The sequence below is a fragment of the Vicia villosa genome, linkage group LG4 (genome assembly GCF_029867415.1).
Source record: "Vicia villosa cultivar HV-30 ecotype Madison, WI linkage group LG4, Vvil1.0, whole genome shotgun sequence".
Taxonomy (NCBI): Eukaryota; Viridiplantae; Streptophyta; class Magnoliopsida; order Fabales; family Fabaceae; genus Vicia; species Vicia villosa.
In genome coordinates, this window is record NC_081183.1 from 157984381 (window position 1) to 157999158 (window position 14778).

General features: G+C 33.1%; 1 protein-coding gene and 1 pseudogene across 1 annotated transcript; both read left to right on the forward strand.

The window, feature by feature from the left end:
• Nucleotides 1–5477: 5477 nt before the first annotated feature.
• On the forward strand, nucleotides 5478–8356 carry LOC131595685 (peptidyl-prolyl cis-trans isomerase CYP19-3-like; annotated as a pseudogene).
• Nucleotides 8357–9975: 1619 nt separating this feature from the next.
• LOC131595686 (uncharacterized) lies at nucleotides 9976–10769 on the forward strand. Its single transcript, XM_058868118.1, has 2 exons — nucleotides 9976–10126; nucleotides 10206–10769. Exon 2 carries the CDS (start codon nucleotides 10215–10217, stop codon nucleotides 10596–10598), a length of 384 nt encoding a protein of 127 aa, XP_058724101.1. The 5' UTR covers nucleotides 9976–10126; nucleotides 10206–10214; the 3' UTR covers nucleotides 10599–10769.
• Nucleotides 10770–14778: the final 4009 nt, after the last annotated feature.

The following is a 14778-nucleotide window of genomic DNA, read 5'->3' on the forward strand; positions in this document are numbered from 1 at the left end:
TGATACCTAAAATATTAGATGGTATAGATGAAGGCCTGTGGAGGCTCAATATTATGATCTTTAAAAGGTTGCTTATGAGGTCATCTTTAGATGAACAATTTCAAATTGCTTTTATTATTAACAAACTGCACTCTATTTAAAAGTTTTTAAAAATTCTCTTTGCCACAAAACAAAAGAAATTTTAATTGAGTGTTTAACTATTCGCCTTTGAATTGAAGAAGAATATTAGAGACAAGATCAAAAAGAAAAAATGTTGGTTGTTTCAAACAACAAAAAGAATTTCGGAGTAGTTCTAAAGCCATTTGACAAATGATTAAAAAATTTGAACCACAGTGTTGTGAACCGAATAAAAAAATTAGAACTCTTCTTGGGTTTCAGTTACTTCAAATGATAGAGAACCAACTTCCACAAAAAATAACACTAGTGTTTTCTCTTGATTCAATTGTGAAAAACCATGTCATATGATTAAAAAAAATGTAAGATCGAGCTTAACCCTTGTATTTCCCATAACTCACAGGTTAACCTCACTGATGAACAATTTATTGCTTTTTCACTAAAATCAACATGATTGGTGAATATGATGGTTGATGGATAGACATTGGCTTCTCTCGTCATGTCTATTATGACCGTGCAATGTTCAAAACACACACGAATAAGAAAGTGTCGTTGAGAGTTGCCCACACTACTAATGTTGCCAATATTGGAGAAGTGGTGCTGAAGTCTACCTATGAAAAGACTTTAATCTTGAAGGATGTCGTGCATACTCCTGGAATTATAAAGAATCTTTTTATGGTTTTCTTCTTAATAAGGCAAGACTTAGTCAGTCTATTGAGGTGGATTTGTACACCATCATTAAGAATGATATCTTTGTGAATGAAATTGATATGTTTAAGATTTATGTGAATGAAATTGAAAATCAATTTTGTTAGAAGATTAAGAGACTTCATAGTGATAAGGAAAATGAATATAATTCAAGTTTGTTTAATGAATTTTATAAACAATATAGAATTGTACATGCAAAAAATGCACCATACTCTTCTGAAATGAATGGTAAAATAGAAAGAAAGAATTGAACTCTTACTGAGCTAGTTGTTGTTATTATGTCAAATTCTGGTGTTGTATCTCACTGATGAGGAGCAAATTTTATTGATTGTTTTATATATCTTGAATAGAGTTTCTGAGTCTTAAAATAAGATTCTCCTTATAAGATATCAAAGAAAAGACTACCAAACTCGTCTTACTTTAAAACTTGTGGTTGTCTGGCTTAAGTCAAAATTACGGATCTGAAGCGAGCTATACTCGCTAGTAGAGCCTATGAATGTGTATTCATTGAATATGAAACAAACATTCAGGCATATAGGTGTTATACTAAATGCTAAGGTGATCATAAAATCAAGTGATGTTGAATTCTATGAAGAAAAATTTCCTTTCAAATTGAGAAATAGTGGGGGCACTAAATTGAATCACATTCTTGTGATAAGAAGCACCGGAAACAACGACGAAATAGAACTTCGAAGAAGCAAAAGAGTACGAGTTGCTAAAGATCATGAACCAAATTATGCGGCCTATACATTATAAGAAGATCAAACAAATCTTCAAGAAGCCTTGTCATCTCTAGATGCAAATTTGTAGCAAGAAGCTATTAACGATGAGATAGATTCTCTAGAATCTAACAAGACCTAAAACTTAGTAGACTTGCCTCCTGGTGGCAAACTAATCAGTTGGAAATGGGTTTTGAAAAAGAAAACTAAAACCCGATGGAATTGTTGATAAGTACAAGGCTCTCCTTATAGCCAAAAGTTTTAGGCAAAGAGAAAATATATATTTTTTCGATACTTTTAACTTAGTCACTAGAATTACATCCATTGGGGTACTGATTTCAATTGATGTTGTTGTTCCTTTTTGAATTAGCTACATAATGCAAAACCACAATATGGATAATTGTTCAAGATTGCTCAGCTGTCTCAAGCTATTTTTCTGGTGAAGAAGGGACACATGCTAGACATGATGTCCGAACATGTGGGTACGCTATATGGACCTTGCTCAACCGGCCAGGATGTTGCATTTTCGAAGGATTTTCTGTTGACGATTCAATGAGATTTTATTACTTTTATTTAGAAATATTATTATATATATTTTGTTAGACAGTTGTCAAGATTAAATTATATTTAAATAGAGATTTAAATTTGAATTTGAAGCAAACTAAATCATATCTTTTTATTGGAGAGATTTATGGAACACATGAAATACAACTAATTGTTAAACTATTTTGGACGAAATCAAATCAAATATCCAAGGAATAAACCCCAGAATACTTTGATATATAAGGAGCTTAAAGCCTACATTTAAGAGCAATCAATACATTGAATATCTTTAGAGTTATAAGGTTTATTTGAGTCCTTATTATTGCTGTACATACACCATACTATATTTTAGTAACTTGGCATAGTTGTAGGTTTGTTTAGTTCAGTTGTAATTAAACGTTCATTCACATTTATTGAGGTTGATCACTAGGGTTTAGTGGTCAAGAGAAAGTGAAAGGGGTTCTCATATTTAGGGGGAGTCCTAAATAGAAAGTAATTTGGCAGTGTTAGGAAGATACATTGAACAACATAGGCTTATTGTTCCTATAAGACTAAATGTAGTAAGTTACTAATAGTGAATTTATTTTCTTGTGTTGGAAGTTAAGCCTCCAGATGTATGCATTGTTGCATCAAACTAGGTTACTAATTAGTGTTCTTTATTGCTTTTTTGCTTCATCATCCTGTACAAGTTAGATTGTGTTAATTTTGGTGATTCTGGTTTAACTTATCGAACCATCTGTCTAGAACATCACCTTCAACATCTATTCCACGAGGAACAAAATTTCAATTAGCATCAGAGCAGGCAACCCAACCTATTGGGTGAGCTCCAGGGAAGATAAATTATGCTCAAATGGACCCAATGAAAGATAAAAGATCAATCAACAAAGCACCTATTTTGGATGTCACCAACTATGATTACTGGAAGTCCACGATGGTTTACTTTCTCAAATCCAGTGGGCAAAAAAGCATGGAAAGCTGTGATAAAAAGGTGGAAACATCTAGTGGTTACTTCTAAAGATGGAACTACTAGCTTGAAACCATAAATTGAATGGACTGATGCTGAAGATGTTGAAGCTCTTGGAAACTCCAAGGCTCTGAATGCTATATTCAATGGCATGGACAAGAACATTTTTAGGATGATCAACACATGTTCAAAAGCTAAAGAAGCACGAGAGATTCTCAAAACTGCACATGAAGGTACATCCAAAATTCATATGTCAAGGCTGCAGCTCCTTACCACCAAGTTTGAGAATCTGAGGATGAATGAAGATGGATCTATATGTGAATCCCACATCAGGTTGCATGATATTGCCAACACCTCATTTTCCTTAGGTGAAAAGATGTATAAAGAAAAGTTTTTGAGCAAAATTCTCAAATCATTGCCTAAAAGGTTTGATATGAAAGTGAATGCTAATGAAGAAGCTCAAAACTTGAGCAGTATTAAGGTTGATGAACTCACAGGTTCCTTACAAATCTTTGAAATGGCCATCAATGACATAAATAAAAAGAAGAAAAAAGGGATATCCTTTGTTTCTAATACTAAAGGAGATGGAAGTCAAGGTGATAAGGTTGAGAGCATGTCAGATGCTATATCTCTTCTTGGAAAAAGTTCAACAAATCCTTGAATGACCTAGACAGGAAGTGGAGGAGTAATGTCCAAGGCAAGGGCTCCGACATCAGTCCCATGAACAAAGGCAAAGGGACCCAATGGTTTGAGTGTGAAGGGTATGTTCACATTAAAGCTGAATTTCCTACCTTTATGAAGAGACAAAAGAAGGAGTTGTCAATCACCTGGCCTTACTCTGATAGTGAATGTGATGGGGAAACTACTAACAAAGTGATGGCATACAGTGGTATGTTTGAAGATGCATATCCGGACACACCTTTTAATTATTAAGAAAACAAAATAGGGGACTATACAAATGTGCATCTCCGTAAAGATCCTTATTTTTGAAAAAAAAGACGTATTCAGAGATGCATCTCTGAATTATGTTTTGATGATAAGATATGATTTGTAAGATCCTTATTAATATATAACTTCTATAAATAGGGTCTCTCATTCCATTTTTTTTATAAAAACCATAATGAATATATATATATATATATATATATATATATATATATATATATATATATATATATATATATATATATATATATATATCGTATTTTTTCAATGGCGCAAATCCCTTACTTAAGCTAAGGGTCTCTGGAGACAACTTCTCGTCGATCCGAAATCCAAACTCAATTGTCTTCTGCGATATCTAAAAAATCAAAGAGTTGTCAAGCTCGAGTATCATTCACCCTCGATTAACAACAAAAAGAAAATACAGTTCACCATGCTTGAACTGAAGACAAAGGATGATTTAAAGGTTATATTGAGTACCTTTTACCATTACTCAACAAATGGTCAGATTGAAGTAGATGCAGCGATTGCAAGATCAACATAAAATATTCTAAGGATATTGCAACGTCCTGAACCACCTGTTTGTAATGACATGTGATGTTAAATTTATGTTAACGTTAACAATTATCTATGTAATGTTTATTTTGATGTTAATTTATGTTGTTTTTCTATTCTGCTATTGTTCCATGTTGTTTCTGGTTTGAACTAACAGGGCATATTCCGGAGATGCATCTCAGAAAAATTCACTGAATATTGAATTACTAAACGTTACGAAGATGCATATCCGATTTTAACCTTTTATGCATACAAAAATGTATCTCCGAGAGAAAACAAAATAAAAGTTTCTCAACAATTTCATCTAAGGTGTGTGAAAAAATTCGTCCAAAATATATCTTTGAACGTTAGGAATAGTTATGTCTTTTCAAATTGGTGGGGCAATTTTATTGAAGATGAAGATGAAGTTTCAAGTAATTGATGAACATTTTCTAATGAATAAAACTTTTGTAAGTAGTTTAAAGTTGAGGATGAGATTTCATAATAAACAAATATTAATAAAAATTAACTTTTTTCAATTTTTTATGAAAATAATTATAATAATAAAAATCTTAATAAATCAACATAGATAATCGGTGATTATTGCACTCTTCCATGATAGAAAAGTATTTTATTTTAGTATTGATAATAAAGCAAATGTGAATATGAAAAAAATAGTCTCAAATCTATAATATAAGAAAGGAAATTGTTCTGGAAAACACCACTTTGTCCCTGCTTCTATATTTGCCATGTGTCTAAAATAGGGGTATTTGTTGTCCAAAATTTACTTTTTCCAACCGATGATGTCACTTTGTTCCATTAAAACTACATAGTTACTAAATTTTGCCTTTGGTTGTCAGTAATAAACAAAAGGCTGATGTCACGTAGCTCCTTTTGTTTCCAAACCAACCAAAGCAAACCTACTTTTGATGCTTTTTCACATTTACTTCACCATATCACTTAATTTTCAAAACTCTTTCTCTTTCTTCATCCACAAACTTTTTTCTTCTTTCTCTCTCTTCCTCCGTTCTTCTTCTTTACACATTATGTACCACCTTCTTCTTCTTCTTCTTCTTACAAATTTGAAAGAAAAATATCTTCTGACACTCTCTCCCTCTGTCTCTCTCTCTCTCTCGTCCTTTCCTTCACTTTCTCTCTTCTTCCTCCTTCTCCCTCTTCTTCTTCCTTATTTAAAATGAGATCTTAATATTTTTTGTTATGTTTTATTGATTGGGGTTTTCTTATATGTTTTGTTGATTTAGGGTTTATATGTTTTAAAGATTGGAGTTTTCTTATATATTTTGTTGATTTAGGGTTTATATGTTTTATTGATTGGGGTTTTCTTATATGTTTTTTTGATTTAGGGTTTATATATTTTATTGATTGGAGTTTTCTTGTATGTTTTGTTATGGTTGTGGGTATTGTAGCCGACGAAATCCGTGTGTATGAACTTCCTACCATCAAAGATACAACACATATGTTGATGTTGAGGTTATTGGGATTTTTTTCCTATTTTTCTGAATACTTTTTTGAACTTTATTTTCTTTAGCTCATGGAAGCCTTTGTGACTGGTTTTGTGGTTTTGAATTAGGTAATGGTTGCTTCTGTGTTTGCTTTAGCGGATGAAACTCTTGGTATTTTATCTCTAATTTTTTCCTCACATCATTTTAAACTAATGTTTATGCATCTTACTCCAATTGTCAACTGACATGAACATGCTCTCAGAGCAAGGTGTTTTAGAGAACAAATTAGTACTTTTGAAGGGTGTTCTCACTACTTTGATGGGTGTAAGTGGAGTTGGAAAGACAACTCTGATGGATGTTCTGGATGGTAGAAAAATAGGTGGATATATTGATGGAGACATCTTTAGATTTATTTGTTTTAGCTGAAGGTATTCTAATTTTTGTGATTATAGTTTAGGATTTTGATTATTTTGTTTTTATTCTATTGTCTCAGAAAAAACATTGTTGTTCAGCAAATAGGTATAACCTATCGAGTTAATAACAAGTACACCCTTGCTGTTGTTTGATACAAATTCTCTGCAAAATCCAATTTGGTGTACGATAGTGCCAATGACATTCATTGATGATGAAAATCAACAGCTTAATCAAAATCCAATCACTTCAACGGGAATTCAATTGAAGATGATAACCCTGTCACAGTTCAACCTTCCTAATGATTGTCTGGTTCATCATCGTATAATTAAAGGTTTTATGATTCTATTCAATTTCCTTTCATGGTTATTACAAAACTTGATAATTCTACTAAATTTTATTGTGATGTCCAGATAGGAAGGTGATTTTCAAATGGGTAATGATATGCTTCTTATTCATGTATATATTTGGTAGTTTTTGCCTCTAATTTTCTGCTACTTCGGAATTGTTGCGTTAATTCATTACACTAAGGATGATACTTTGATGGCAGGATGATATTACTGCATTGGTGCATTTGATGACCATGGTAAAGCTTTCATTTGATGATCCTTTTGTACACTCTAAATTCTGTCAGTTTATATACTGCAAGTGAAAAAAAGGTTGACATGAAAGGTAGAGAATTCACAGTATGCTATCGCTGATCAAGTAAGGCCATTTCTGACTTCCAATTTAATCGACGAGTTTGAAATTAGATTTGGTGGTATTGTTGTTGATTTGAACAATTTTCCGTATGTGCAGGAAACTAACTTGAAAATACAAGAAAGCCATGTTGATCCAGGTATAAATCCGTGATTTTCATGTTTGTTTCAATCATTTACATGTGAACAACACTTATTCACGGAGGCATACATTGTTAATTTCAATAACCGTTTTTAGGGTTTCTGAATTTCAATTAATCTGAATTAGTGTTCAGTTTATTGATTAGTAGTTGCTATATACTCTTTCTGGCTAATTAATCTAAGTTTATAAGTTTTTACTCATATCCGTTCATGATTATGATAATAATTTTATGCTTGTTCTATTAGGATAAAGTTGTTGCCACGATGTCGAAGAATCCGAAGGTTTTCTTTGATATTCTTATTGGAAAAAATAAAGCTGGGAGGGTAGTAATGGAACTTTTTGCTGATGCTGTTCCTAAAACAGCTGAGAATTTCAGAGCTCTCTGCACTGGTGAAAAGGGTATTGGACAATTAGGGAAGCCTCTACATTTCAAAGGATCTGGTTTTCATAGGATAATTCCTGATTTTATGTGTTAGGAAGGTGATTTTACGAGAGGGAATGGGACTGGTGGAGAGTCTATTTATGGGTCTAAATTTGCAGATGAGAATTTTAATTTGAAGCATACTGGACCTGGGATTCTTTCCATGGCGAATTCTGGACCTAATACTAATGGTTCACAGTTCTTTATTTGCACTTCTAAGACTCAGTGGCTTGATGGAAAGCATGTTGTGTTTGGTAAAGTTGTTGATGGGTATAGTGTGGTTCAGGAGATGGAGAAGGTGGGTTCACAAAATGGTAGGACCTCCGAGTCTGTTGTAATTGAAGATTCTGGAGAAGTTAAGAACTAAATTGTTACTTTGGTTGCACAATGCTTTGTGTTGTAACTTTGTGAATTACCATGTAATAAGTTAAATGGTTTGTGTTTGTGGTAAATTTCAAACCTAGGAATAGGTTTGGAATCAATGCTGTTTTTTTATTGAAATGCATTGCACAGGCCTTAGTATGTTTTCTCTCAATAATTGAATATGTTTTTGTAGTTAATTCAAGGGAAATGCCCATTTGAGTAGTTATGTGAATAATAAATTTCACGTTAACTTAGTTAGGGGGCAAATATTAATTGAAATCTAATGTTTATTAGGTTTCTCTCAAAGATAGGCTCATTGAATGGACAGTCTGCTTTCTAGCATCTGTCTTCAAGAATCCTTTCACATTTTAATTGCAGTTAAATGTATTTTTTTAATTGTGTTTTTTTGCTTTGGAATAACTTGATGGATGGATTACAAAGAGACAATTTGATCAAGATAAAAATTAAATGATTGGGTAATCAATGGCTACAAAAAAATCTGAAATTATTCAATACAATGGTGTCTTCTCCTATATATATAAACAACGATGATTATAAAAAAGCTCAAATAATTCAACATAATGGTGTATTTTCATATAAACATGATTAAATTTCGATGATTTGAAAAGACACCATGACTTTCTCTCTATCTCTTCTGACTCATCTATTTTTTAAAGTTAGTCTCCTGTGTGCTGAGGGTAAGGATTGCCAATTGAAAAGCGGAAAATGAGCACTTAGAGGGCAAGTGAATATATCCTTTCTTCTGAAGATTGAAATGAGCATGAGCACTTAGAGGACAAGTGATTATGTCATTTCTCTTAAAGATTGAAATGAGCACTTAAAAGAACAAGTAAATAAATGATTTCTCAAAGATTGCAAATTTAACCAAGGTTGCAGCATCTCCACTAATAGATTGAAACTAAGGCTGAGTTCCTGCATTGATTTGGAAGTGGTATCAAATTCCTGTTTTCAATGAGTTTTTGTTTTATTGACATTAGAGGTATTTCTCAATTTATAACCTTATTTATAGTTTATTTACGGGAACAAATTTATTATGGCTTCAAATATTTTATAATTAATGTCAAAACAAAAAAATTATAAATAGAAAAAAATGTTTTTTTGATAAAAATACTTGTATATATGAAATAAAATAGTAAACTCTTAGTTGCATGTAAATAGAGTTTAATGTTTGTTAAGGTAATAGTTGTGTATGAATTTTAGTACAATTAGATTGTTGTTAATTTTTAATGATTTATTTAATATAGTATTAAATAATTTTTATTTTTAAAGATGTATAATTGATTTTAATATATTTGATTATTTTTTAAAATAGATTTGACTAGATCTAAAAAAAAGAACTTTAAATTAAAATTTATCTACGGGAATAAATTTATTATTGATTAAAATATTTTTATAAGTAATATTAAAAAAAAAGTACAGTAAAGATATGATATTGATTAAAATATTTGTATATATGAAAAAATAATAAACTCTTTTTTATTTTATGATTCAATTTTTTTTTCAAAACTGATATATGGGAAAATATTTATTATTGATTTAAATATTTTTATATACGAAAAAATTTATTATTAATTTAATTTTTTTCTTTTTTAAATTTATATTTATATTAAATATATTATGTAAGCAAATGCGCGTATCATACCAGAACCCGTGCGTACGCACGGATTTGTTACTAGTTAGATATGAATGTGGTGGCTTAAACATTTACTATCTTAAACACTATTTATTTATTTATCAATGTAATATTTATAAGAATATGAAAATAAATTTATTCCTTTATTTTTTTCGCACCATAAGAGAGAGGTAGAGAATTTAAAAAGAAAAATAAAAAAAGTCATAAAATAAAATTATGCATTTTCATTTTAGTTGAATTAGTTACCATTAACTAAGGTGATTGGGTTTCAAAATCTTTGATGGCCAGCATCCAAGTAAAGCTATACGCCACGTATTATCAACAATCTATCACATTCTCTTCTTATATCAACCAACCACACTCATCTCACCTTATCCTTTTCTCTCTTTTAATCCAAATACACAAATCTCCCTTACCACAAACTCCACACACATTTCAAGAAACCAAAAGGTTATATTGCTTCTATTTTTCCTTATACTATCATCTCATCAATTCAATATTTCTCTAAACTTTTTCTCATATTTCACAGATAATAAAAATGGCCTCAGCCTCAGCAGCAACTCCATCTACAATCACTGTTGTAGGAAGCTCAATTGGTTCCAAATCAAGGAACAACAGGAAGGGTCATAGAGTGAAGTTCATCACAGGACTCAATGCTTATAAGGGATTGAAAGCTCAGAACTGCACTGTGACATCACTAGGAGTTCCTGTTAGCAGTCAACAAGCTTTTGCAAAGGTGATGAGTTCAATATCAATGGGAGGAAGAAGAAGTGGTCGAGGTGGTGGTGCTGCTTCTTCTACATGTAATGCTGCAGGTGAGATTTTTCAGATTGCGGCTATTATGAATGGACTCACTCTTGTTGGTGTTGCTGTTGGGTTTGTTCTTCTTCGAATTGAAGCTTTTGTTGAAGAATCTGAGTAAGAGTTTTTATGTTATATGTATGTAATGTGATGTAAGTTTGTTATATCAGTTTAATTCTTGATGTGATGATGTAGAACTCAATTGTTAATGTTCTTGGAGGTATTTGAATTGTACCACTTGAATTTTATTTTGAGATACATAATTGTACACAATGCTGTCTGGTTTTGTACATCAATTTTTTTGGGATTTCTATGTTTAGAATAGTCATATCATAAGTTTTTTTTGGAGGCCTTGTACGAGTTAGCTACAATTCAACCGTGCCAACAATTAGGGGTCATATATTTAGACATAGTTTAATCGTGACAATTCTATTAGGAGCCGTGCATAGTTCAATTTAACAGTTGAAAATTTGAGGCCGTGTGCTATAGTTCGTCTTGCAAACTCTCTAAAATGACCCTAGTTGAGATCATACGGTTTTTTATTTTCGGTGAGCTTTGAAGGATTCTGAAACATTTATAATCCAACATCTATGGAAGGGAACTAAATAGAAAGAATATGAGCTGCATTGAACTGCTATGGGAAGTAGTTATAGTCATAGCAGCTTCCAAATTCCAATGAAACAAACACTGCTAGTGTATAATTTCATCATCATGTCTTTCATACATGGACTGTAAAATCGTTCAAAAATATTATAGATTTGCATGAAAAATTACATGGATGGAAAATGGTATAAAGGAAATGAGTTCATAGTGATTTATTTCCTAAGGCTTTGTTTGAGAGTTTGAAGGGGAGGGGAGAACTTCCGAAAACAAATTTTTAAAAATATATATGACAACACGGTTGTTGTCAAACTAATTCCATTCCAATCTTGCATTAACTGCTGCCGTTCATAGGATTGATGATGATACTGGCTAGATTTCATGGGTTCATGCTTTTAGAGAATAAAATCTGGATGTTGATTTGTTAGCATTCAAATCTTGAATTTTATTTTTTTAATTTTCCTCGTCTTTTAATTCTAAATTATACAAGCAGATGTGGCTTGTATTGTTTTTTTTTATTTAAAAGTTTCATTCTCAGTTTTTTTTTTCCCGAACTAGAACCAGAAATGTGGAAATTAAATAGAATGGAGTTCATATGAGGTGGAGTGGATGATGGTCTACAAGTTATTACTCCAACGTCCAACTTAGTGAATGAGTGAGAAAATAGTAGGAGTGTATGAATGAGAGAGAATATTTGAAATGATGCACGATGAACTTTATATAGTATGGGCGGTTATAATGGTATCGTGTGATCTGACGTCTTACACGGGGACCATTCGATTGTTTTTGACAGTGAGCGATCGTTTGAGGGTGAGGATCAGGTATAGGTCCCCTGAGCCACCGTCTTGGTAAGCATGCTCTTGGACAAAGCCTTGTCATGATTGGACTTTCTTATCCTTGGTCCTGTGGCCAGCCCATAACAATTGCTCCCAAGGTTTGTTATTGCCCAAAAATGAAGAGGCCTTTAGAGTATTGGGTCATTAACCTCCTCAATCGTGGTCTTTGTGCCAGGTTCTTGCCTTATAGAAGTGGAAAAGTTTGGAGAGTGGAAATGGTTGACCTTGGGAGCAAAGACATTAAATGGAATTCTTGTCACTTAAAGATTTTGCGGGATCAATATGACACGTGGCCATAGATCCATAGGATATGGTGTGACACTACACTTAATGGTGCCCAAGTACACTCCAGTGTCATTAGGATTTCAAGATAAACTCGTCAGTTATTTTTGTCTACTTTGCTCCTTCGTTTTGAACTATTGATTTGTCTACTTTGCTCCATTATATAAATGTCACTTCTTCTTATAAGTTACACTTCACCTTTTATGCAAACCGTCTTTTCTCTCTCTGCCAATTCCGATCATTCCCTTCAAAGCTCTGGTGACATGTTGTTATGCCTGTCTGTTTCATTTTTCAGATTTCACAACCCATTTGGTCTCTCGCATTTTGATTGATTTTGCATTGAGCTTTTCCTTTGCACCTTCATTATTTCCGGGTACCATTTCTTTTCCTTCTACTTACTATTGTTGCTGATAATCTCGTAGGAGGAGTTGAAGGGGTGATCCTAAATCGTCCCCTTGATGGAGAAGCTGACCCTGATCCTTCCTTTCATGTCTTTCTCGTGGAAGATTCTGAGTGTGTTGAGATGTATTGGGAAAATACGAGGCTTCGTTCCTATATTAGAGCCTTTGGTCTTTGAATGGTCGAGAACCTAGCTGCAAGAAGTTAGAGAGCATCTTGATCTCCGAGATCATCATTGCTTACGATGTGTAGGAAAGAAAAAATATTTTTGGTGAGAGAGGGAGAAACCATCATTTTTTGGTCTTTATCGCTCTTCTTAATATATAATTTGATTGTGACATAACGAGGAGGAAGAAAACATTTGCGCCAAAGAATACTCCTTCACCTCTCTCACTAAATCCAACTCCAAGCATTACTGAGGCGACAAGGAGATTAACTATGGAGGAGAACGATGTCCCAAACACTAAGCAAATACAACTGATCCAAGTTAGACAAGTAAATAGGATGGACCAAGAGTGTCGCGACTATCAAAGGATTAGAATAAAATATTTCATGATTGGTCGAAGCCTTTTGATGGTGAATCTTCCAAGAAGGGTTGTGGAAATGGTACAATTTATTAGGGAAATCATGCCAAAAGGTCTATACCAACACAACCTGCCCCGGGAAAATTATACCTAGGTTGTGATCAGAGCATCCTTCCTGCTTACTCCCTTATAGAATTCTTCATGACTAGAGGGACCCACACAATTAAGGAAGTATCGCCTTGCTTCCTAGAAGATGATTATGCTTATACTCAAAACTTGTATGATACTTCTAAGTAAGAATTGATGGCAAAAGTGGCCTTTCAAATGCACCAGAGTGCTTCTTTAATGGCTATTTCAACCGCCGATCAGGGAAAGATTTCAGCACTCGACAGTTTCATGAAGGAGAAAGAGCTTTTGAAGAATCAATATGACTTCATCCTCTTAAAGCAGAACAAACTTTAGGAACAACTCGCTCCTTTACAAAAGGACGTAAAGAAGTACTACACTCATTCTAAATTGGCGTCCAAGGCCACTCTTCTGGATGGGTCATTGGCAGCAAAAGAGAAGACCCTTAGGGAGGTCCAATCTTCTCTGGCGAAGGCGGAGAAAGATTTGGTGAATACTCGGAAAAACCCTTACTTTTTCTTCTTCTAGGGCGACAAAGGCGAAATCCTCCCTCTAGTAGGAAAAGGACAATTGCTCGAAGGAGGTATGGGCTTATGAAGGCTGCATGGAGGAGTCGTGAAAGGAGGCTGAAAACTTATAGAAGGTGATGGAAGACTCTCTCAATAAAAGCTCCAACATTATGCATGCCTCCTTCCAAATTTCTATGAGTGAATTGGAGTTATTTTCCCTAGTGTGGAGATTCCCCGAGAATTGTTGGATGCTGAAAAGGAAGGCGTAGGAGGAAAACTGGTTGGTTACGAGGAATAAACTTTGTTGCTATATTAACAGTTGTTGTTTTGCTTATATTTTTTTGTCCTTTGTAATGACATTGTCCTTCTGTATTTTATAACTCTTCTCTTATGATTGATTTGCTTCCATTTTTTTCATGAGTTTGACTTAGCACTTTTCTTTTATGTGCGGTTCATATTCACCATCCTGCACCCGAGTTGGTTTTGTTTCGTCATTCCATCCTTGCTTGATTTTATTTCATTACATAGTTTTTCATGATTTTATTTCATCATATAGTCTTCAGGATTTTTGCTCATCATATAGTTTTTTACTGGTATTTTTTATAAATCAAATCACAAGTTTTAGTTCACTTAAGGGATTAGACTCGAAAAAAAATCCTAAGAACGATTTGGGCAAAACAGTTTGATAAAATGTGATTGTGCTTGCGTATTTGATGTTATGAAATTCTGGCACTTACAATACAAATGTCAAGGCTGAGTCTCAACACAAAAAATACAATGTCAGGACAAATGATATGACATCATCTGTTGACAGAAAAACTGCTAAAAATAGAAGATTGTGTATAAAGTAAATTGTAGAAAAATAACAACACAATCAATTTTTAATCCAATTCGGTGCAATGTCACCTATTCTAGGGGTTACCCAGCCAAGAAGAAAGTCCACTATGATAATATTAGTTTAAAGCCTAAATAGTCTCAGTTTACAACTTCTCGCCTAATCACTACCTTATGCAACTTCTACCTAG

Bases quoted from the DNA above. Each gene is read 5' to 3' on its own strand.
- LOC131595686 (XM_058868118.1), top strand. From the start codon at position 10,215: ATGGCCTCAGCCTCAGCAGCAACTCCATCTACAATCACTGTTGTAGGA.